Below are 24,023 nucleotides of genomic sequence, written 5' to 3'. Positions count from 1 at the left end.
CGCACCTGGCAAGTTTCTACGCATGTTCATCTTGGATACGGTAACGGTTATTTACGTCAGAATAAACCTTTACGATCGTTACATCACAAACGAGATTGTTGAAAACAATCGTGTTTCATTCGCTTCTATACGATCTGCAGTTTGTGTATAACTTTTGTTTCTGATGATTAGTTTAAGTGCAGGTAAATCGCGATTATGTGAGTTTTAATTGGTGGAAGTATAAGAGCGAGGAGCGACGCTATCAGTAAGTTGGAACCAACGCAAAATGTAATATGATATTACAAAGTATCTTCCCGGCCGAGCTTGGACAGAAGCCAAAAAACATCGTTTGTTGGCGCCGCACGAGAAACAGAGTTTCATTACATCATTTTTCACGAGAATAAATTCACAACGATTGCTTCGTTTGTTACGTGTGGAATGTATGCTACCGCATGCGTCTTCCTTTATTTCATACGCCGGCGCAGAGTGTAAAAATGTGACGCTGATACACGATGGTTTGATCTCGTAGTTGGTTTGGCTGCCCAATTTAGGCAGTGGGCACATTCCTCCCGATTGTTATATTATGAAACGTCATAATTAATAGTTACCTTGCGATAGGACACCTGACGTAATAATTGAATGAAAAATTGTTCCAATTCCAAGCGAAGGAATGTTATATTGAATGCAACGCGTGTGTGTGTGCGTCTTAGCATTTTCTGGTTGCGTGCGTGTCTGCGGTCAAGGGGGCTGCCATGTGGTTGCAAAACCGTGGTTGCAGCAATTTATAACATTTCATTATAAAAAAGTTAAAGAGTTTTTGGCTTTTTATTTAAAATCTGATACGAAAACATTGGGCGCTCGTGTAATTCGACACCGGCTGTAATTCGATACGGGCAAATTGCTGACATTGCGATTCGTTACTTGCGAGAGAGCAAATTCACAACGAACGAAAAACAACTAAAGAGAAAGCTACGATGACCAGTCTCGTTATCTCTTAGTAGCTTCACTTTTTTTTCATTTTTAATATTTTTCGCTCTCGCGTGCAACATTATAGCATAAGGCTCGGCGCTCGGCCCAGTTTTCAGCCGAGCGCCAAGCGTCAAAAAAGGAGACGCTCGGGCACGAGCTTTTGAGTTCGGGCTCGGCTCGGCACATCCCTAGTTAATACTCTAGCCTATAAAACAATTTTCTGTAATAAAATTGTACTGTACAACAGAATACCCTAGTTTAAATTATAACATGTTAAATATATATATTATTTGTTAAAGCAAAAGAGAGTCTTAAATAAAATATTAACAAATAAACATTTTCGTAGCCATTTCATAACCAAATAATTTGTAGCATTTCCATTTTAAAACTCATTCAAATTTCATTTAAGCTTAAAACTGCACGTTATGCAACATTTGCTGCTTTAATTGCTTCTTATTATTTATTTTATGTCAACACATTAGTGCTTGGAGGTTCTGAGTTGTACAACCCAAGCAAGTGTAAGGTTGTGTGGTTTATTACTTGATTTGTAGCTTGTTGTTTTTGAATCTTGTATGTGAAAAGTGTAAAATTGGATTTTTACACCGTAGTGTTTTAACAATGATTGCAAAAAAATCGGGAAAAAGTTAATCTAAATATTTTAGAAGGGCATAGAGTGTAAAACGTGAATTTTTACACTGTAGTGTTTTAACAATAATTGCAAGAAACACTAAAAAAATTTGGAAGTACTTTTATCTAAAAAAATTGGAAAGGCATGAAGTAGTGTTAAACATGGATTTTTACCCTACAGTGTTTTAAGTATGAATGCTTACTATACAAAATCAAAAAATTATGATTTTGTATTGTGTTTCATTAGAAGGTTTGGAGGTGAGCTGTGTAATGTAATTTCTAATTTTTACCTTCCAGTGTTTTGAATGCGTTGTTATATAAACTATTTTGTTATTTAAGAATTAAAGCAAGGCTAAAAAATGGCAATTTTTTAACATGTTTATAAAACTATATTTTGGAAAGCAAAATATATTGTTTGTGAAAAAAACAAATTATCTGCTGTAAATATGTTGTATAGTATATACAGACTGCAGTAATTCTATTACAAACTACACCACAGTATTGTTAAAAATATTAGAATATCTGAATATGTGATTCTACCAGAACACTAAATCAGAAATTACCTTTTTTACCCTTCTGATTGACAAAACTAAAGAATATGAAATCATGCCATATTTTAACTGTTAGATAAATCCATTTTCCAGCATTTTTAAGCAATCATTTTCGAGCTGCAAATGGCCGACAATTTTTAGCTTTTGATGATTTTAACAACACATATATGCTCTATCATCCATTAACAGTGCCCCCGTTTAGCAACGTATACTTGACAACCCAGTATTGATACCAATGTCAATCTAAAGCTTAAATTTAACCCTTAAGACTTAACTGCTAGGCCAACCCATTAATTTTCCCAAATTAACATATTCTAAATCTTTGGACGCAAATCTGGTCTAAATCTTAGGTCCAATGGTGTACCACGCTGTATAATATGAGCTTACTCATATAGAATAGAATATATATATACAATGTTGGGGTAATGAACCAGCTCTGGTCTAAATCTTAGGTCCCATGGCTTGTCACACTGCAGGACCTCACCATAGATAATAGAATATATATATATACAATGTTGGAGTAATGAACCAACTCTGGTCTAATCTTAGGTCCAATGGTGTGCCACGCTGTATAATATGACCATACCCATATAAAATAGAATATGTATATTGTATACACAATGTTGGAGTAATGGACCAGCTCTGGCCTAAATCTTAGGTCCTATGGCTTGTCACGCTACAGGACCTTAACCCATATAGAATATGTATATACAATGTTGGAGTAATGGACCAGCTCTGGCCTAAATTCTAGGTGTTATGACGTGTCACGCTGCAAAAACTCACCCATATAGAATACAATGTGAATATACAATGTTGGGAACTTGGGGTAATAGATCAACTCTGACATAAATCTCTGGTCCCATGGCATGTCACGCTGTAGGACCTCACTGTTTAGAATAAAATGTTTTTATACAATGTTGGAATAATGGGCCAACTCTGGTCTAAATCTAAGGTCCTATGGCATTCCGACTGAATAAATTAATAAAACATACTCCAGTCTGGGACCTATTTGAATAAGAGACTGACGATGCCATTTAGGCGAAATATATTTCTCAATCACCATTAGTGGTTGGACTGGATTTTTGTTGGTTACGTTTTCGTAATACCAGATCATACTCCAATCTATTATACTCCCTATGCTAAAAAGGGGGCACTGTTTTCTTTACACAATACCCATAATAACTCCCAACAATCTAATCTTTAAGCTGGAATTCACATAAAAGGTGAGAGTGGCATGCCCACCATGCAGAGTGAAATCAACACATTTCATAATTTCATTTCATAATTGAAATCTCACTTTTTACCATTTCAGTTCAATCATTTATGTTTTAATTCATCACATAATATGTTGTGTTTGGTGAAAAAAATTAAGCAATACGGTTAAGCTACATCCTACATACTGGATTTAGTAGAAACTCGAATTAGTTATTTTGCTCCTGTTATAGATTTTAGACAACTAGGCTAGAGAAAAATTTATAAGCATAAAATATACGGTTTATAAAATAAATGTGTTAATGTATGTTAATTTCATTATACTTATAGGGTATATTATAGATGTTTCATTTTTATTTTATAATACTTTATTATATATATATATAGATGATAAGATGTACCATATTTATATTATTAAGTTTTATAGTTTAAACGTATTGTAGTATAGTTAATTTTAAATTCAAACCAGCAATAGTGGTTACGATTATGAATATATAGTAATTTGAAAATAGCTAGCCATACTGTAGAAGTAGATAGCTAATTTTTTAGCTAAATATGATTTAGCTTAGGTGTCTTGTACAGTTTAAACCATGTTGTACTGTATTACCCTCGTCACTGCCACCATTGTGGGTGTATGTGTCCTTGGGCAAAAAATGGCATTTATTCCACCTCAATTGTCACTTATGAGGAAATTGTCAGCCATACATAGAACTATAAAAAATAACAATTACCCACGAAGTAAAGTACATGATAACTCGTAGGCTGGCACGAGGTGCATGAAACAGAACACCTGTGTTATAACGACTGTTAGTTTACAGCCAGGCCAGGATAAAGCAAGTTACATTTATTCATTTATACCCATAATATAATTATCTTTTTATGTATGTGATATATAACTCAATTCTGTGAATCAAACCCTGATCTGGTGCTAATATAGTTGAACAGTTCTTGTGTAAATTTATAATGCTATGTTTATCGGGATCTGGTGCTACAAATCAAATTGAAGAGACTGACAATGCCGTTCAGGCAAAATATATATTATCTTTTATATTAACGACTTATCAGACTTGATTTTTGTCTGTTACCTAATTTATAGCACCAGATCCTAATATATATAGCATCATGTGTTCGTGGTCTTAATTTGTGCATTCTTTTACTAACATTAACACAACATAATAAAATATTTCACAAATAATTAGCTGAGTGCATGGAATATTCCATTTTATTTGAATTCATTTCAAAACAATGGCCTTAATTTATAAATTCAAGGGGTTAGATCAATAATATGTTAATTGTTAAAGGATAAACTGTTTTGCAATTGGAAAATCCAAGGGTTTCCGTAAAGATAATCTCAGAATATGTTTGCCCACCCTGCTCCATATAAATCAAGGCCATTGTGAAAAAAACATCTTGTCATAGTTTTTATTCAAAACGAAAGCATCCTGAACCAGTTTTTGCATAAAATCTTCACAGAATAATCACAATTCATGAATAAAAATATGTGTAAATAAGAGAGCAATTTTATTATCTTCTCTCAACTGTGAATGTTGTATTACAACTTCTATTATAGCAATTTGCAGTAAGGTGGGGGAAGATGGGACACCGTTTTTCTATTTTCTCGTCCCATTTGGTAGTAAACAAAAAAACATTTCAAGATTTATAAAACCATATCCTTACGACTTCCATAGATCGTTATTTAAATAGTTTAAAAATGATCAGGAAATTTGAATATTATGTGTTAAAGGTGTCTCGTCTTTCCCCACTGTACTATATTATATTAAAATGCTTAAATCAGTTACTTTTGGGCCATGTATTTCACACTTGACAGGTATTTCACACATGAAAACAAAAAAAGTTTAATTTAAATTTACCAAGAAAACTATAAACATTTTTTTTAAATGTTAACACACTCCAAAACTTAAATAGCCTACTCCAAAAAACCAGCAAAATCTGCTTAAAAATTCATACTAACCTTATACAACAGTGGGTCACCGTCAAAAATTCAAGACAGCCGTCGTCACCCATAATTTGAACCCTGTATGGAATGAAGTGTTTGATGTAGTTGTACCTGACGTACCAACAACACAAATTCAATTCTCTTTGTTTGATGATGATGGCGCCCTAAACAAGTCAGATAACTTGGGAATGTAAGTTACTTGGTATTTTTTGTGTTTGGGACTTAATCATTTTTTATTTGATATTTTTTTAATTAAAAATTGAGACGTACTGAACATCTTAATATAAAAAGGTGTTAAAAATTACAGATTTTTTTTAGTTTTTACACAAACAAAGTTTTTAACTAGAATAACATTTTTTGTCTAAAGAAAATGATACAGCTGGTACCAGTGAGACATAGTGAACATTTTATTATAAAAAAAATGAAAAATTTTTTAAGGGGAATAATCCTTGTTATTACCTGTTTAATTAATGCAAAATCACAAACTTGCTGAAAAAATACTCTTGTGCAACCACATAATTTACATATGACGGTTCATAGCCTATTTCAGGGAATGGCCTGCTAAAATTTTGGCAAAGGCATTTGGCATGGCCATAAAATCACTTATTTATATCGTGAACATAAATTATTTTGTCACTGTAATTCTATTTCTTAACAAAGGTTATTGTGACGAATCAATTATTTATTGCAGGTGTTCTATTCCTGTCAAGTCAGTTTTCAAGCAAGGCATTATAGATGAGGTAAAATGTCTTAGTATTTGTCATTCAGTTCACCCTATTCTACATGGGTGAGGTTCTGCAGCATGCCATGCCATTAAACCTGAAATTTAGGCCAGAGTTGGCTCATTACCCCAAAATATACACATTCTATTCTATGTTGGTGAGATCCTGCAGCGAGATATATAACTTCTAACAAATTCTAAAACCTGAGATTTAGGCCAGTGTTGGCCCATTACTTCAAAACCCAGGGTGTTATCGTATGCAGTATGCAGTTATGTTCCACTTAACCTAAATTTGATTATCTGTTTATATGCCAAAACTGCTTTACTAGTAAAGATACCTTTAACCCTGATGTTAGGTATCCATGCAAACAAGCCGAAGCATGATATACACTGTGTTTACCACATTAATTAATTAATGAGGTTCCCTATGTTTTACAGCTACAGGTTTAACTGCATTTTACCTCAGATTTTTAAACTATAAGTTAAAAGTATAAAAAAACTTAAATAAAACGAAGATTTCCACTAAAACAAAACACACATTTCATAAACCTAATAAAAACATTCTGATTACAGTGGGTGCAGCTATCTGATGTCAGCACGGGTGCAATTCATGTTCGTTTGGAATTTTATGAACTTTCCGACAATCCTAAAGACTTGAAAGGGGTAAATCTTGAAAATTGGTTGCTCTTTATTACTGTACGGTATATAGGAATAGATTTGATCATATTATTTATTGATTCTAATGTCAATAACACTGTGTATAAAAGTCTAATCACATTCTTATAGATCTGTTTTTGTCATATTGTTTACCCCACTCTGCACTAAAAAGACCAAATTACTGAAACCATATTTATTTAAGAGTGATAGTTCTTTTTATATTATTTAAAATATAAAAGTGAAAGAACGTACAACAGTCTTTCTAAAACTTAAAAACTTAAACACATTAACTGTAGTAACCTCCTACAGAAAAGTTCCTACAGAAAGGCATGCCATGAGACCTGGAATTTAGGCCAGTGTTGTTTTAATTCCATCCTATTCTATATGGATGAGGTCCTATCCTACAGTTTAGCATGCCATGGGACCTGAGATTTAGTCCAAAGTTACATTGACACAAAAAATTCTACAATCCATTATTGGCCACTTGTTAAAAACAAGGTCCGTTAATTGTCTCGCCAAAGGACGCATACGCTGTCAATGGTAGCAGTATCGAGCATTGTACTTGGTACCCTTTGGTAAAAATTCAAGAGCCTAACTACTTCGTATAGACCCCATACCCCAATGCCTAAATATAAAATAAATACTTACTGAATTTTTTCTATTGCTTGTCGTTTTCATTCCATCCTATTCTATATGGATGAGGTCCTATCCTACAGTTTAGCATGCCATGGGACCTGAGATTTAGTCCAGAGTTACTTTGACACAAAAAATTCTACAATCCATTTGTGACCACTTGTTTGAAACAATGTCCGTTAATTGTCTTGCCAAAGGACGCATACGCTGTCAATGGTAGCAGTATCGAGCACTGAACTTGGTACCCTTTGGTTAAAATTCAAGAGCCTAACTACTTCGTATAGACCCCATACCCCAATGCCTAAATATAAAATAAATACGTACTAAATTTTTTCTATTGCAGGCGCTTAACCATTCTCATATGAATGACAAACTATTTTCATCTTTTCTCAATATTTACGTCGATGGAGCACAAAACCTACCAGTAAGTAAAATTTTTAACATTTTTTAAATATTTCTTCGAAAACAATAGCAAAGATCATGCTGTTTAAAAAGCAAAAAAATAAAAAACAAAAAAGTTATTTATTTGTTTAAAAATGAAACCGAAAATATGTTATTTAAAAAGTGAAGAAAATAGAATCAACAGCAAAACAACAGGTGTTAAAACACGCTATTAATAAAATGTGTGAAAGCTAAAAGTGGGCTGTTGTACCAATATCTCATAAATTATTAAAAATTCATTTTCCAGGCAAAAAAGTTGTCTAGATTTAATTAGAAATAAGTTAAATCATTTTTTTCGCATACTACAAACTTTTCAATAATAAATTGAAGGATTTGTTTTTATGAAAAAATATGATCAGAAATTGTTGCCAAAACTATTTATAAGACTATATGACTGTCATATATAGTGGCGTAGCCAGGGGGGGATTTTGTGGGTTGATTTTGTGGGTTGTGCCCCTCCTCTAATAAAATCTTTATAAATTAACATTTTACCTTGTTTTTTTTGCTCTAATTTTTTTTAAAGATTGAAATTGAAATTCCCCTGTCTATTTTTCCAGCTACGCCATTGATCATGTGTGTGTGATATTTAAGCAATTTATTAATTCATTTTATTTATTATTGTAGGAATTTAACCAAGAATGCTATGACGCAAACCCCCAGTTGAAAATTACTTTGCCAGGAAAGGAACCTCTCAAAACTCGGGTGTGTATGTGTGTTGTGTCATACAACTTTTAAAATCCCATAACATAATGCTGATATGACATTAGTTTTCAATGGAGCTACATTAAATACTGATAAAATAACTTATATAGTAGGGTGGAAGAAGATGGGACACCTTTTTGTTCTGTTTTCTCGTCCCATTTGGTAGTAAACATGAAAAAATGAAACAATTATAAAACTGTATCCTCACGACTCCCTTAGACCGTTGTTAATTATTCAAAACAAGATCAGGATATTTGGATATTACAAGCTAAAGGTGTCTCATCTTTCCCCACCCTACTGCATTCATTTGTGTCGTTAAACTATGCTCCTATCAGGTTGCCATGCACACCAACAACCCAGTTTGGGAGGAAAACTTCCATGTCCTTATCTCCCACCCTGAGTTAGACCTTGTTACTTTTCAAGTAAGTTTCAATATTTGTTTTCTTTAATTTAAAAAAAAAAGAATATTTAAAAAAAAATAACTGGGACCACTTTAAGTCAAATTTATTTTTTATATATAAGGAACTAATTGATTTGTCATAAATACTTTTTTTTTAATTTGAGTTGTTCATTTTACCATGCAATAGTTAAATATACTGTCATTTTTTTCATTTTTTTAACAATACTTAACCACGTATCTATCCCCAATTTTTTTTTCAGGATTTTTTCCTTTTTTTCATGATTTGAGTTTTAGACAGTTGCACTGCCATTACCTTATTAGGGTTAATGACAGTTATGTTGGTATACAGAAATATGTAAACTTTAGCTGTTGAGCAAGTTACAAACAAGATTTGACTATGTAGCTCTAACTTCATTTAAAATATGTTGTGTATTATTGGTAACTAAACTATTCATATTTTCATTTAAAACATGTTGTGTGCTTACGATTGGCATCACTTTTTACAGCTATCCATGCACTTTATTTTTATGTAAGCCACACATTTGATATAATTTGTACTTCACAATTTATAGTTAGAAACAAGTTCTAATTTTAAGTGTAGACAAAATCTGCATTAGAAGACATGTTAAATTTAACATTGTTTTGTACTTTTGGCTTGTCAAATACTAAAGAATTATTTATATGCCGCACATGGTCTAAACCATAAGCAATACACCCAGGGGCATAGACTTGGGTTTTTTGGGGGAAGGGGTCCTTTTTGTGTAGAAAAAAAAAAAATTTAAACAAATTTTTTTTGAACAATTATTTTTTTAATTTTCTCAAATCTTTTTTTCTGACTGCACCATCGCACACTCCTGATCTAATACATCAGCTTATAATATCAGATTAAAAGAAAGGACGGTATCAAGTCAACCCTCATGCAGCACAGTGATGCGCTGCGTAAAGTCTTACTTATGAAAACAGAACCATCGGTATAATTGTACCTGCTGTAACAATTTGTTGCTTTGATTAGTTGTTTTGCTTTCTTTGTTAGTAGCTTCTTTTAGAAAAGTAGAACTTGTTGTGCAACACTGAAAAAATAATGTGTGCATCACTAAAAAATCAAAATATTCGAGAAGAATTTATGACACTGGAAAAAACATGACACAGAAAAGAAAATATAATGTGCAACACTAAAAATTTGTTTATAAAAGTAGTGCAGTTCAATTTTCAGCTCAGTTTATTTTTAGTTTTGCAAAATATTATTTGTTATTATTAAATCAACCTTTTTTTTACAAACACACAGTACACTGGCAGTGAGCTTGTTATACGTTTAAAAACACTTTTTACTGAGTTATTTGAAGTTTTGTAGTAAATATTAAAACCACTAAATTTCCTTCAATTCAGTTTTTTTACTTTTGTTTTTTTACTTTTTGTTTATTTTGCTTTTATTATTTTAGCATAAAATTATATTACATAAACCTATTAAGTTTGTTTAACAAAAAAATGGTATTTTCTATTTTAATTTTTTCACTAACTTATTGCAGGTTATATTTTTCGTATTTAAAAAATGTAATAAACATACCTTGGGATTCATGTAACCTTTAATCGGATCCATTATCATATGATTTCATGATGAATGATGATTTATTCAATCATTTTTGTGATACTCTTATGAAATATGATCAACTTTGTGATATTCTTACCAATCACAAAATTCTACTCAACTTTTTCATGCTTTCACGAAATAATGATTAACTTTGTGATAATATACCCTTGTGATAATTTAACCATTCACAAAATTATGCTTTCACGAAATTATGATCAATTTTGTGATAGTCTTATTCACAAATTATCATCTTTATGATAATATCACAAACATGATCATCATACTTGTGATACCTTCACTTTATTTTCATGAACACAATATTTTCACATTTGTGATACTCTCATGAACACAATATTTTCACACTCGTGATATTCTCATAATCATATGATCCCCTCACAGATGGAAAACGATCACGGGAACCAGAATCTTGGTTTCATGAAATTCCCGCTGAAACATCTTCTCCGAGCACAAGACATGACGATCGAACATCCGTTTACTCTCAAATCATCAGGTCCTTCATCTGTTCTTAATATGCGACTCACGCTTCGGGTAAGTGGATATTTGCACACTTTCTCTTTTTACATTTTTTCAATGCTAACTAGTGTGTTTTTCGCACTTTATTTTTTTCAAATCTAACGAGAGTCTTTTAGCATATTTTTTTCCTTTAAAATCTAATGAATATCTTTTTACATTTTCTTAAATCTAACAAGTGCGTATTTGCACATTTTTTCAAATCTGTTTTTTGTGAGTCTTTTTGCTTTTCCCTTAATTAGACGTCCAACTTGAAAATATTTAAACATAAATCGTTGCTTCACAGAATACTCTCTGAATATTATTACATACATTATCTCACAGTAAGTGTATATGTTAGTGTATTAACCCAAAATTTATCTCTGCAGATTTTAAAGTTAAAATCACTGTCAGAGTCACCAGAAGCAAAATTCACCGTCCACACAAAACCAAAAGAACCTATGGACAATACAGGTTTGTGTTCATGCTACCATGAAATAAAACACCCTTTTTTCACAAGCATGAAATAGAACACAATTTCTAGTGTAAATAACCTTTTACCCACTCATCTGGTATGAAAGGACAATAATTTCTACATCCCCTGATAAGTCTTGCCGTATGTATAACATATGCAGTAGTAAAATTAATATACACTTGACATTCCCTAAAGTTTGTCGTCACGCCACTCCAAGTTTGTGAAGCTCAAGGATGCCATTTTCCGATATCGAGGAAATTAGTCACGGCCTAAATTAGATTTTGCTTTTTTGTCGTCCGACTAAAATTTTAGTTGACAAGTTTTGGCCCACTAAACTTCTGAAATAAGTAATGCACAGAAAATTAATCGGTTGACTAAACTTAAAAAGAAACACTGACTAAATTTTAGTCAGAAGTTTTTTTAATTTTTAGTTTTAGACACTGACTAAATAGTGGTAACCAATAGTTAACGCAGTCGACGAGTTTAAACGGTAGCGAGAAAACCTATGATGTAACATATTATTAATGATAGAAAACACAAGCAACTCACCATCTGTGGATGCATCAGAGCCAAGTGAATCTGGAAGCTCATTTTCACGATCTACAGGACCAACTGAGTTTGGTAAATATATATATAAGACTTTTTAACATCAAATTTTTACGTGTTTGAGACCAAAATGAGCTTTCCGGGTATAGAGGTAATGGGCCTAAATCCCAGATCCCTGACAAGGACCTCATCCACATAGAATAAATATAATTTTTTTCCGGAAATCCCATATTCCATATTCGTGTTTTTAACAATTAATAACGCTCTTTTAAAGTTATAAAAAAACATTTTTTTTTTAATTCTGTAAATATTCGTTGTTATTACCAAATGGGGTGTTAGAAGTGAGTGAGAGTATAGACCGTCATACCCCAACGTACTATATGGAAAAATATTTGATATTATTTTGAATTATATGTGGTTGATATTCTTAACAGTTGACCCCACACTCAAGTCGTTTTTTGGTAAGAAGTTGGCATGTGTTGTAGTTTGTGCACACTAGTATTGTTAATTATGACATCACAGAAACACTCTGTGGCAAAATAAATACAGCAATTAAAAAATATCTAAATTTACAAAAATTAAAAAATCCAATGTTTTTGAAAAAATTCTATAAATTAAAAAAAAAATGGCAGCACTGTATATTTTGATTGTGCATCACTGAAAAGTTGGTCTGTGCCTGAAACTTGCTTCATAACAAAGTTACATTTCATTTTCTTTATCTGAACTATTTGTATAACTTAATTTTGCCTTTTTCCTATTTCTGACTTTTTTCTTTTTCTTAAATTTGCTTTTCTCTTGTGGTGTTGCATTTGTGTAATACAATTAGGGATGCACATTACAGAATAATTAGGTATTCTAGGATATCCTAGAATACTTTATTTCGAATCTAGAATTCCGAATCTAGAATTTCGAATCTTTTTATATTTATAGGAAAAAATAATTTTACCCACATAAGTCAGTTTATTGACTCTTTCATACCCGCCTTGTTGGAACATGAGCTGTAAAATGATCAAAAATTGTACTATTGGGTAGTTTTTGCGTCATGAAACGTATAGCAGGTTATGAAAAGACGTTACGAAACGTTTACTCTTGAAAGTCCCACAAACACAAAAATATTTTTTTTCAAAATTAATAAGTTTCAAAAATTGTTAATATAGTATATGAGATGACGTGTAATTACGTCATTAAACAGAATACCGAATCCCGTAATTAGATTCGAATACAAAAGGATTCTAATCTCACGGATTCGAAATTCTGTAATGTGCATCCCTAAATACAATAGACCAGTTTTTTAACTGTTTAATTTTTAAATTTTGCCTTTTTATTTTCAAAACAATTAAACACCAACGGGGAAAACATAAAATTGCCCTAAAATCTATTTTATCGCAAAACATAATATTTAGCTTTGATTACACTATACAGCAAACAGGCTTCACTTTTTACTGCCATGGTTAATTTGCTACACTTACTTCTAAGCTATGCAGGTGGCTATTCCATATGTTGTATTCTAATTATTTGATAACTTTTCTTTTGCACAGGGTGCTGCAAAATGCGCTTAATTTAAGTTATAACATACATTGGGTATAAATGGAATGAATGTAATTGGGTAATGGGTATCAGTCTACCATATCAAGTTTTAGTTATATACCATATTTTATAAATATAGTGGTGAGGGGGAGATGGGACACTTTTCGCACATATTATCCACATATTCTGATGGTGTTTTAAACAATTTACAACGGTTTATGAGAGTCTTGAGGATTTGGTTTTATAATTCTTTGAATGTTCTTTGTTTACTACCAAATGGGTGAGAAAATAGTATGAAAAGGGGTCCTATCTTACCCCACCCCACTATATATAATACCCTATATATACCAGGTCTTGAAGTATAATTATAAATTACAAAAACTTGTTTTTAGTTTATGTTTATCTGTAGGTGCCTCACTTATGGAAAAGCAATTTCCTTTAGAATTTTGCCCCTCTTTATTTAATTGTTGTATTATTACCAGTCTTCTCTTATTATGTGTACCCAAATTTACTTAATTCAAGTTATATTCCAAGGCATGCGTGTCTTATCATATATAGTTCTCAAATTATTATTAATAAACCATAATATATATAAGCCTACAAAATTTTTTTAATTTTTTCCTTGACTAAACGAATGCCACCCCTAACAGAGGGGATTACCCCTTCACCTTCGGGGTTGCGGTCGAACTCGTCGCTTGATAGGACATCTAGTGCTGCCTCGGAGATATCTAATGTTGGGGAAATATCGAACCTGAGAAAACGACTCAACGCAAGGTTGGTTTCTGTTGTTTGTTTTTTTATTTATTTTTTGTTTGGTTAGTTTTTTTTTTTGTTTTTTTTGCTTATGAACCAGAAGATTAATAGTACCTATTTGTAATTTTGTTGTTAATGTTTTGTAAATTTTTAAAATTTAAAATTGGTTTCGTTTTTTTGTATTTAATAACAAAGTTTAAATTATTTCTTCTTTTTTTTTTTTTGTGACAACAACAAAATTTAAAATGTTTTCTAATTTTTATTTATGTGATAATAACAATTTTTTTATATTTATTTTTTTACCATAGGGTACAGAACAGCAACAATATTGAAACAAATGACAATGGATTAGGAAGACTGGAGTTGACCATTCGTTATTATAATAAACATCTTGTGGTCGTTGTTTTAAGGGCAGCGTAAGTGGTTAATGGAATTTTCAAACGAATCTAACTTATTTAACCTTGCGTGGTGGGGAAACAATAATGGTCATAACACAGGTGTTGTGTTTCATACACCTCCTGCCCGCTTACCAGTTAACATGTTTGTAACTAGTAGGTTATTATTTTTAGGGATTTTTTTTATATAGTAACTGTTATATTCTATGTGGATGAGGTCCTACAGTGGCGCAAGCAAAAAAAAAAGGTTTAAAAAAAGAAATGAGGAAAAAATATAAAAATTAAAAAAGTGTAAAAAAAGGGAGTGGAAATGGATTACCGTGGTACCTGAGATTTAGGTTAGATTTGGCCCATTACCCTGATACTCAGAGTGCTAGAACCCATTAGTGACTACTGAAAGCAATGTCTGTTAAGTGTATTGACCGTTTTAAAACGTTTTTTTTTGTTCAGGAATTTAATTGTTTGTGATGATGATGAGAAAACATCGGACCCTTACGTTCGAGTTTACATACTCCCTGATAAGCGATCGCGAAAGAAAACTAAAGTCATCAAAAACAACCTAAACCCAGTATGGGACCAAAGGTGGAAAATATTAATCAAAATAAATTAATGTAACTTTTTTTTAAATAATTTAATACTGTTTTAAATGAATTAATATCAATTTTTTTATCCTTGTGTGCCAGGAAATGACAATCGTTATAACACAGGTGTTCTGTTTCATACACCTTGTGCCCGCTTACATGTTACTACCTATGTGACTTATCTTTGCATGGTGGGGCAACGGCAGTCGTTATAACACCAGTATTATGATTTATGTTTCAATAAAAACTGCATAAAACTTTTAAAAAAGTTAAATGTAATCTGACATTTTTTGAACAATATTATAAAAAAGCACTTTTTTAATTTTTCTTTTTTCCATTAAAATTTTTACAGACTAGAATTTGATGTTTCAAAAAGTGAAGCGATGCACAAAAAACTTCACGTCTCCGTGAAAAATCAAACTGGATTTCTGTCATCAGAGAAAGTATTAATGGGCCAAGTGATTGTTGACCTTTCAAAACTTGATTTGCACCAGCCTACCACTGAATGGTAAACATCTAAAAATTTAAAAAAAATTTGGAGGGGAAAAATTTTAGAAACCATTTTTTTAACAAAAATGACACTTCAGAGTTTTGCATTTTTTTCTGAAATTTAGATCAGGATTGGCCCATTACCCCTAACTATTTTTTTTCAAAATAATTTTTTTTCATAAAAATTTATTCATAAATACAGTTATTCCTACTTAAAGTGGAAATTTAAATCAATTTTCTAACATCGCAGAGCCATTAGTTGAAAGCCAAAACCTTTTAACTGATATTTCACAGCCAGTAGATGGTTTGAGGTTGGGATTAGGGTTTAACTTTTTATAACATTATAATAAAAATTCCACCCCTTTTGCTGGCATTTAAATTTAAGGCTTCAGTTGGCATAGAACTAAACGTTTGGTAAAAAAATAGCTTGTAAAATTTGCATCTTATTAATTGCATTTTTGCCTAACAAGCTAAATTGAGCAAACTACTTTTTAACTGTCTGTTTACTACTAAACTTCTGTAAGCTCTAACTTGCATATGTTTCAACTGTAAATAATTTCTAATAAACTTTTCCTTAGAACTATTGGTATGAAAATATTAAATAATGAAATATTTCAATGCAACTTTGGATTTTAGCAAAACCCTCATTTTTAAAACACTTTGACCTTCTAAATTAAACTAAACTAAAGCAATATTAGATTAATACAATATGTTAAGGTAAAAATGGCAGTATTAGATAACTATTCTACTCTGGTCTAAACCCCTAACCCTTTGAAATAGTTAACCATAAGACTCACCTATATAGAAACAACGAGAAAAATTTAATGACCTCTCGTTTCCAGGTATAATCTTCAGGTTGCAACTTGATTTGATCTTCACAGACATCAGTTAAATATATTTTTATTGCCAAGTATTAAACTTATATTGGTGAAATAATAGTATTCCTGTAAAATTGCATTTTTTCCATCTGTAATTGCACTTTTTTTGCAACATACTAAACTGGTCATATTTCTTTAACACTGCATATTTTTCTGTTTATTATTTCATTCAGCACACTACCATTAAAATGTCTATTTTGTACCGATTCTGTAAGGTCTAACCTGCATTTACACTTGTCTTTACTATATATAAAACTCACATAAATTTTCCAGCAACTGGCAGTGCTAATTTTTTGTTCCAAGTAACAAATATATTGTTGTTTTTTTCGGTTCTATTTATCATTTTAATAAAACTTTTATTAACAAGTTGTGTTGTTGTAACACGTAAGAACATTTTGCTGTGTTTTGATGACCAGACAGAATAAGAACTTTAGTGACTAATTTCATTTTAAAATTTCATAAATAAAGTAGGTTCATGGACTAGTCAAAACAAAATAACGATAAAAATAACAAAACTGAGATGACAGCCTTAAATGAGATGTAAACGTGTAAATGTAGTCGAGCCATCAAAACTGAAAATGTCGTATTCATCATCAGATGCACTCTGCAATACACAATTAAATTGACCTAAAATTTAAACAGATAGCCTAAGGGACTAAAAAATGTAAGAACCCGAACAAATATTACGTTGGCAGGCGTATTTGTCTTACACATTGTCAAGATTTGGGTGAGGAAAATGAGACACCCTTTTATTTTCCCGTCCCATTTGGTAGTAAACAAAGAACATTTAATAAATTATAAAACTATATCTTCACGACTTCCATAGATCGCTGTTAATTGTTTAAAACACGATCAGGATATTTGGATAATATGTGCTGAACGCATGTTACTATCCCTGCCTCCCCTGCATTTTTAAATGTCTGTTGCCTATTCATGAAAATACTCAAATAAGTTGCAGAAATATTAGTTCCAGTATTAATATTAAAACACAGATGATTAGAAACACAACAAATAATTAATATTACCTCATTTCTAACAAGTGCACTGTAACTGTCTTGCCTTTCTTCACTAAATAAAATGTGTAAAAGTTTTTGCTTAGAAAATGGACGCGTGTAAAACGTAACGTGCTCGATAACAGTACCCTGACTGACATAAATAATAACATAATAGGAACGCGTAAGATTGGATTTAAACTGCAATAATATGACTGCTTTACTATTTTTTAATAGGAGGGGGTCGGATTTTACAAGAAGAAAAAAAAAAAATTTAAAGAAGGGGGGGTCCGAACCGTCGTGACCCCCCTTCCCCTTTGTATACCCCCCTGGTAGAAACCATAGGGGCAAATTTTTGAAACTAAAAAGTGACATACTTTGTTTTAACAATAATTTAATAAAGGCTGAGTTTTACATTTTAAATTGAGTTTTACACCGGTTTTCTGGACTATGTAAATGAGCAGTTCCAAGGTATATTGAATTAACCACATTAATTAATAAGGGTCCTAATTTTTATTGACTGTAAGTGTAACTGAATTCCAGGAAAATTATGCCCAGAATGCCAAAAATGTTGTATCTAAACCCGTTTGTAATGTCATTTGAATTATAAGTCAATTTTTTTTCGAAACTTACATTTTAAAAGCAGGTTGTATAATAGCTCCACTCCCACCACTGTTGATCTAAAGTTGAACTTAAGGTTATTACATGACCACTACAATGTTGCTTGCTATTACATTATAAACAAATGGGCAAAACTTGTTTTAGTCCTTCAAGGCAATGACAGTCATTTTTACACAAATGTACTGTTTCATACACCTTGTGAATGTAAATAAGTTACCATATTTTTTTGTTTTTATGTATGGCTGATAATTTGGACAACCCATTAGTGACCACTGGGTTGGAGCAATTGTTGTTAAGTGTCTTGCCCAAAGACACAGGCCCACAATGGTAGCAGCATCGAGGCTTGAACCTGAAAACTCTGGGCTAGGGGCAGGCGTACTAACCACTGTGACATAGCATGTTATAACATTAACCTATCACCATGCAAAACAAAACATCATTCTAGTAAAAACAATTTTTGCATGTTTACCCCTTAATTTGTAAGATATATAATTAATTACCAACCTTAGTCTTAGGTTGTTGTTTTTTGGTCGCTTTCTTCAAGTTTTTTCTATTTCTCGTAGATTTTCTTCTGACTGGTTTAGGTAATACTTTAACTGCCTGTAAAGAAAATGTGGGCAACTTATTATCCTACAAACTACAATCCTACAAGCTACAAAAAACAACTTATTATCCTACAATCTACAATGATTTAATGTAACCTATTTATCCACGTACGGCGGGGCTATGACTGTCGTTATAACGCAGGTATTCTGTTTCATAACCTTGCGCTGGCTTGCCAGTTACCATGTGTCCACGTATGTAACTTTATGGGTGATTAATTTAGTTTTTTTTTCTCTTTTTTTGTTATGTCTGGCTAATAATACAGCAAGGGTTCTTTTTGAAGCACGTCCCCCCCCCCACCAATGAAGATCTCAACAAACTTGTGCTCCCCCCCCCCCCCTTTTTGTTAAATTATCACAGTGATGTTTAATTAATTAATAATAGCAATTTACACGGCGATTATTTGCGTCATAATAGGGATGACACCTCATCATTTAGCATGTGTAAGAGGTTTAAAAGCACGCCTAAATGTTTGCTTTTTAGGTGCGTCGTATTTTAGGCTTTTGAACAACACTGTAATAACACTTTATTTTAACATTTTTCGCGCCCCCCTTCTGAGTGTTACCCAGTTTAAGAACCACTGTAATACAGTTTGGGTGTTCGGGTAACGGTCCAAATCTGCTGTAAATCTTAGATACTCAAAAAAATTCCCCCCCATATAACAGTATGGGCTATGCTTATAAACCAGTAAAACTAAACCACATGTAGAATACACTTATAAACATGCAAACTTTGCACTAAGCAATTTATCATATCCTAAAAGTATTTCGCATTCGGTAAAAAAATACCTTCAACAAGAAATCTTCAGTTTCTTGATCTTGAAGGTTAGAGACTTGAGACAACGGAGATAAATCTTTCAGGTTCCTTCTGAAATAATTATTGAGTTATTTACTGTAGTACATTCGGCCGATCGGACCCCGATCTGGTGCTAATGGAGTTGAACGAATCTTGTATAAAAAATGTAACAAGGATTTGGTGCTACGAAAACGTAACAGACAAAAATCGTCCAATTGTTTAATAAAAGATATTTTCGCCTAAGTGACATCGTCAGTCTTGACGTTGCTACCGTTTTGGGGTTGTTTAGCTGTAACAGCCGCGCATTTTAATTACCACTTTTTTCACACTTTTGTTTACGTGTTTTAACAACTGTTGATTTTCACTATCGTTTTCACAAAAAAAATAAAAAAACAATTTTGTGTATGAAACAGAACACCTGTGTCAAAACGACTTTCATGGCTCTACCACGTGAGGATAAAACAAGTTAGTCATTTATTGATTCAATACCTTGATCTAAGTCGAGAATGTGATGTTAAATTAACGTTGGGTGTTCCATAATTCTCTTTGTCCACAAATCTTGTCGTTTGCTTGATACAATTAACTGTAAAAGAAATCGGTTAAATTTGATACCATTTAATTTTACTACACTATAATAAAATTGTCTCAGTTTAAAACTAAATACTTACGACAATTTTTTTAGGTATAATAAAGAAATGAACTAAATATAAATTTCCTAATGAAGTTCCGCCAGATGGCAGACAAAACGTCAGAAATACACTATGTTTTATATTATATAAGCAGCTAAAAGATTATTTAAATTTACATTGTTTTGTGTAACTAAAATATTAAGCAAGAAAATTATATGTTTCAGTACATTATTAGAATACAAATTTTAAACTGTGTAGACTTACCCACACTTTTAACAGAGTTTACAACAGATATTGGAGAATTCCTTTGACTAAAGGTAATGCCTGAAATAAGTAGGTAAAGCATGAATGAATGAATGAATGCAAAAAAATGGCAGTCATTATAACATGGGTGTTATGTTTCATACACCTTGTGCCAACTTACGAGTTATCGCATCTGTTATTTTGTGGATTTTTTTATCCTTATCACTGACAAGTTAGACAGCACAGTGACCACTGGGCTTGAGCAATTGCAGTTAAGTGTTTTAAATGCAATTTATTTGAATCAGAAGGGTTTAAAATTCTGCATTGTGCATCCCAAAATTCTGTATGCAAGTGTAATTGCATTTTTTTAATGTCACCACAGAGCAAATTATCACAACGCTTATGGATCTGGAATTACACCAAAATCACTACAACCTGCAGCAGATATTTACCAAGTATTTAGTACTTTCTGTTGCACAAATAAATATAATCACATTCAGATAACAGAATGAGTCGTCTTTTAAGTTTACTTACCAGGCAACTTACAAACTTGTGGAGAATATTGAGTGCATGAATCACTAGTTGTAGGTTTATGTGATTTTTTATCCTCTGCCAAACTTGATAAAATCTCCTGCTATAAAAAGGTTGTCAAAATCGGTTTGTCGCTGTTACCATTATAAGCGTATGTGTTCTTGAGCAAGACATATAACAGCAATTGCTTCAATCCAGTGGTCACTAATGGGTTGTCTAAACTATTGGCAATACTTTAAAAATAATGAAAAAATCCACAAAAAAGTAATCACCCACAAAGTAAAATACATGGTAACTTGTAAGCTGGCATAAGGTGTGCGAAACAGAGTACCCGTGTTAAAACGACTGTCGTTTTCCTGGAAATAAATTAAGTTACATTCATTCACATAGTTGAGCAACCTACCAAAGCAGACTCAGGAATTCTGTGTTGTAGTAACTTTACAGATTCTTGAACGGATTTTAATTCAATATCTCTCAACTTTCCAGCACTTTTTAATTCTTCAATAAGCTGGGAAAACATTTTGTTTTTGATTTAACTTAGATTTCAGTATTTTTTCAGGTTAACACTGACAAGTCTTTCTACTAGGCTGACAGAACCAAGGCTTTAAATAAAATCTATAACAATATTTTATTATTTTTTTTAAATCTCTCCGTTACATGTTTTTGTGCAACAGTCAGTTTAAAAACATGTTTCTTTATTCTAGTTTGTAAGCAGACATATTCACTATTTAGAGAAAAAAAGAGCATTTTTTTATTCAAAATAAAAAACAGACTCAAATCGGAAAAGTTTAAACACTGACTTGGTCAAAATTTCGTTACAAAATAAATACCTTACCTTTATAAATGACTCAATCGATTTTTGTTGCGATTCCTCGAATTTTGTCATTCGTTCAGACACTGTTATTAAAATCCAATTATTATAATATATCTATATCATGTTTGTCCAAATGTTTCAGATTTTTTACCTTTTTCAAATTTTTCACAAACTTTTGTTGAATGTTCTTCTAACAGTTTGGATATAAACTGGTGACTGAATTCTCTAAACATAAATACGTGAGTTTATTATTAAACACTGTACCAGAAAATCAGAAAAAAATAGGTTCAGTTGCATTTAACTTTTACTACAAACATAATTTATTCCATAAACTGTTACTGCTTAATATATCTAATTAAGCAGTAACAGTTTATTTGTCACAAAATTTCCATTAAAATTATTATAATTTATTTGTTGTATTAAAATGAATTAAATTCTTAGCTGTGTTTTGCATTTTACAAATGAAAACAATTTGACTGATTTTAAAGTCAAAGTCAGCTAATCTGGTATAAAAAACGTAACGTAACTTCCAAAATTGCAAATGTTGTCCATTTTTTTATATTGAACGAGCCACTAGGAAAACAATACCAACCTTTCAGCGCGTTCTTTCGCTTTTGTCTTTTCTGATTCCATATATGGACGAAAATCTTCATCAAAAGGTTTAGTGTCTGCTCCATATCGCGGCGCTTGGTTTAGACTGCTCATTGAAGAATAAGCGGAACTCAACCGGGTTTGGTTGAACGACTTTGCCCAGCCAGTGCTGTCCTAGAAAAAGTAACAGCCATTTATTCAGACTTAGTTGTCTGACATTGACAATTGCCGAACCCCATCAAAAGTTTTTTTGTCACTTTTTGTTTGATTTAGCAATTTGCATTTAACTGAAAAATAGTTATTATATATATACCCATTAAAACGAAAGTTAAAGGTAAAAATAAGCCAAATAAATATAGTTTTTACCCACAACAGCTGTTGGGGAAAATAATGTTTAGCGAGCTAGGGGGTTGTCTTTTCTTATCCCAAGTACCCAATTGTTTTGTATTACCCCACTTAACTATAGGCCTATATATATATATATAATTTATGAATTTCTAACAAAAATATAGAACCATAAATACAGAAAATGGCATGTCAGAAGTACTAACAAAAATTCTGCACATTTTTGTCTTTTTTTTATACATAACATATTTTAGACTTTTAGTTTAAAAATAAAATTATTAAATCAATACCTGTGACTGAGAAGAACTTCCATAAAAGTTCTGAGAATCCTCTTTTGATTGCGAGTTGCGAGCTGAATCATCATCCTGGTATCTTCTATTGTATGGATCAGACGCCTGAAATAAATATATAGTAGGGTGGGGAAAGATGGGACACTTTGTCATTCTATTTTCTCGTCTCATTTGGTAGTAAACAACGAACATTTAAAAAATTATAAAACCGTATCCTCACGGCTCCCATAAATCAATGTTAATTGTTTAAAACATGATTGATCAGGATATTTGGATATCAATTCGTAAGAAAATTCGGGCACAGTTTGTTTATAATCAATACTGCTGTAATAAACCTAAATAGTCCAAAAATCAACGCGAATCCCTAGAAAAAAAAATATTTTAAGAAAATCCATTCAAAAAATTGTGAAAAAACATGCCCAAAATAAATTTCCAATCTGGAATAATAGGAATTTACAAACAGTCTTCTATATCCATCACATTCTATCATATATATAGGCATTTTTAGGCTACCCTTTTTTTGTGGTATGCCTTCAGTTTTGCATTTTTCTTGACACTGCTGTACATATGAGCATTCCATGGGTTAATTTTTGACTTTTGTGAGAACACTGGTTGGTCCATGTATTTAAGGTGGGCTGGTACAACAGAATGATGATCACTGTAATGTGAATAAATAAATTTAATGTTTAAATTGATAAGCATTTACCTGGTGAGTAAATTTTTTGTAAAATTTTTAGTAAAATTGTTGGTCTTATGTTCCCTATGTCTTACAAATACCAACTGGTGTTTATGTGTTCTTACTTTGTATTTTGATTGAAAAACGTTGCTATAGTACTTTGTTTCATCTTTCCTAAACCAGCAAAACTCCTAAAAAGTTTGAAAATTTATCTTGCTGCAAAAGTGCACCATTTACAAAACATATTTTATTTTTATATTCATCGAATCGCACACAAACCATTATTTCCAGTGTTATATAAC

The 24,023-nt window shown here is 31.8% G+C and overlaps 2 protein-coding genes across 13 annotated transcripts in view; one reads left to right on the top strand and one right to left on the bottom strand.

The window, feature by feature from the left end:
• LOC149741415 (extended synaptotagmin-2-like) overlaps window positions 1-16,957 on the top strand; it is a 25,868-nt gene extending 8,911 nt beyond the window's left edge. For 2 of the 9 annotated variants that reach the window (XM_089891839.1, XM_089891811.1), the window contains exons 11-27: window positions 1,431-1,466; window positions 5,323-5,485; window positions 5,987-6,035; window positions 6,590-6,679; window positions 7,650-7,730; window positions 8,372-8,449; window positions 8,785-8,871; window positions 9,734-9,820; window positions 10,837-10,986; window positions 11,337-11,421; window positions 11,954-12,043; window positions 12,403-12,429; window positions 14,146-14,269; window positions 14,557-14,664; window positions 15,094-15,225; window positions 15,577-15,732; window positions 16,556-16,957. In XM_089891839.1, the coding sequence (XP_089747965.1) occupies window positions 1,431-1,466; window positions 5,323-5,485; window positions 5,987-6,035; window positions 6,590-6,679; window positions 7,650-7,730; window positions 8,372-8,449; window positions 8,785-8,871; window positions 9,734-9,820; window positions 10,837-10,986; window positions 11,337-11,421; window positions 11,954-12,043; window positions 12,403-12,429; window positions 14,146-14,269; window positions 14,557-14,664; window positions 15,094-15,225; window positions 15,577-15,732; window positions 16,556-16,580 (1,568 nt within the window). In that variant the 3' untranslated portion in view covers window positions 16,581-16,957. Of the gene's footprint in view, window positions 1-1,430; window positions 1,467-3,331; window positions 3,350-5,322; window positions 5,486-5,986; window positions 6,036-6,589; window positions 6,680-7,649; window positions 7,731-8,371; window positions 8,450-8,784; window positions 8,872-9,733; window positions 9,821-10,836; window positions 10,987-11,336; window positions 11,422-11,953; window positions 12,044-12,402; window positions 12,430-14,145; window positions 14,270-14,556; window positions 14,665-15,093; window positions 15,226-15,576; window positions 15,733-16,555 lie in introns of all 9 variants that reach the window. The other 7 variants (XM_089891819.1, XM_089891827.1, XM_089891833.1 and 4 more) reach the window with 7 other exon arrangements.
• LOC149741414 (uncharacterized) lies at window positions 16,681-24,023 on the bottom strand. Of its 4 annotated transcripts, XM_089891928.1 has the most exons (15): window positions 23,847-24,017; window positions 23,559-23,703; window positions 23,046-23,150; window positions 22,412-22,584; window positions 21,971-22,044; window positions 21,841-21,902; window positions 21,409-21,513; window positions 21,009-21,108; window positions 20,496-20,555; window positions 20,092-20,185; window positions 19,596-19,674; window positions 18,709-18,804; window positions 18,217-18,263; window positions 17,617-17,659; window positions 16,681-17,195 (listed from the first exon to the last, which is right to left on the bottom strand). In XM_089891928.1, exons 1-15 carry the CDS (start codon window positions 23,888-23,890, stop codon window positions 17,121-17,123), a joined length of 1,302 nt encoding a protein of 433 aa, XP_089748054.1. In that variant the 5' UTR covers window positions 23,891-24,017; the 3' UTR covers window positions 16,681-17,120. The 4 variants fall into 4 exon arrangements, with proteins under 4 accessions (XP_089748054.1, XP_089748045.1, XP_089748037.1 ...); XM_089891919.1 differs by lacking the exon at window positions 17,617-17,659 and having other exon boundaries at window positions 19,596-19,671; window positions 23,847-24,023; XM_089891911.1 differs by lacking the exon at window positions 17,617-17,659 and having other exon boundaries at window positions 21,009-21,105; window positions 23,847-24,023.

Source organism: Ciona robusta, chromosome 1 (genome assembly GCF_009617815.1).
Source record: "Ciona robusta chromosome 1, ASM961781v2".
NCBI classification, from domain to species: Eukaryota; Metazoa; Chordata; class Ascidiacea; order Phlebobranchia; family Cionidae; genus Ciona; species Ciona robusta.
Note: the sequence above shows the minus strand (reverse complement) of the source record. Positions and strands in the feature narration are given on the sequence as shown.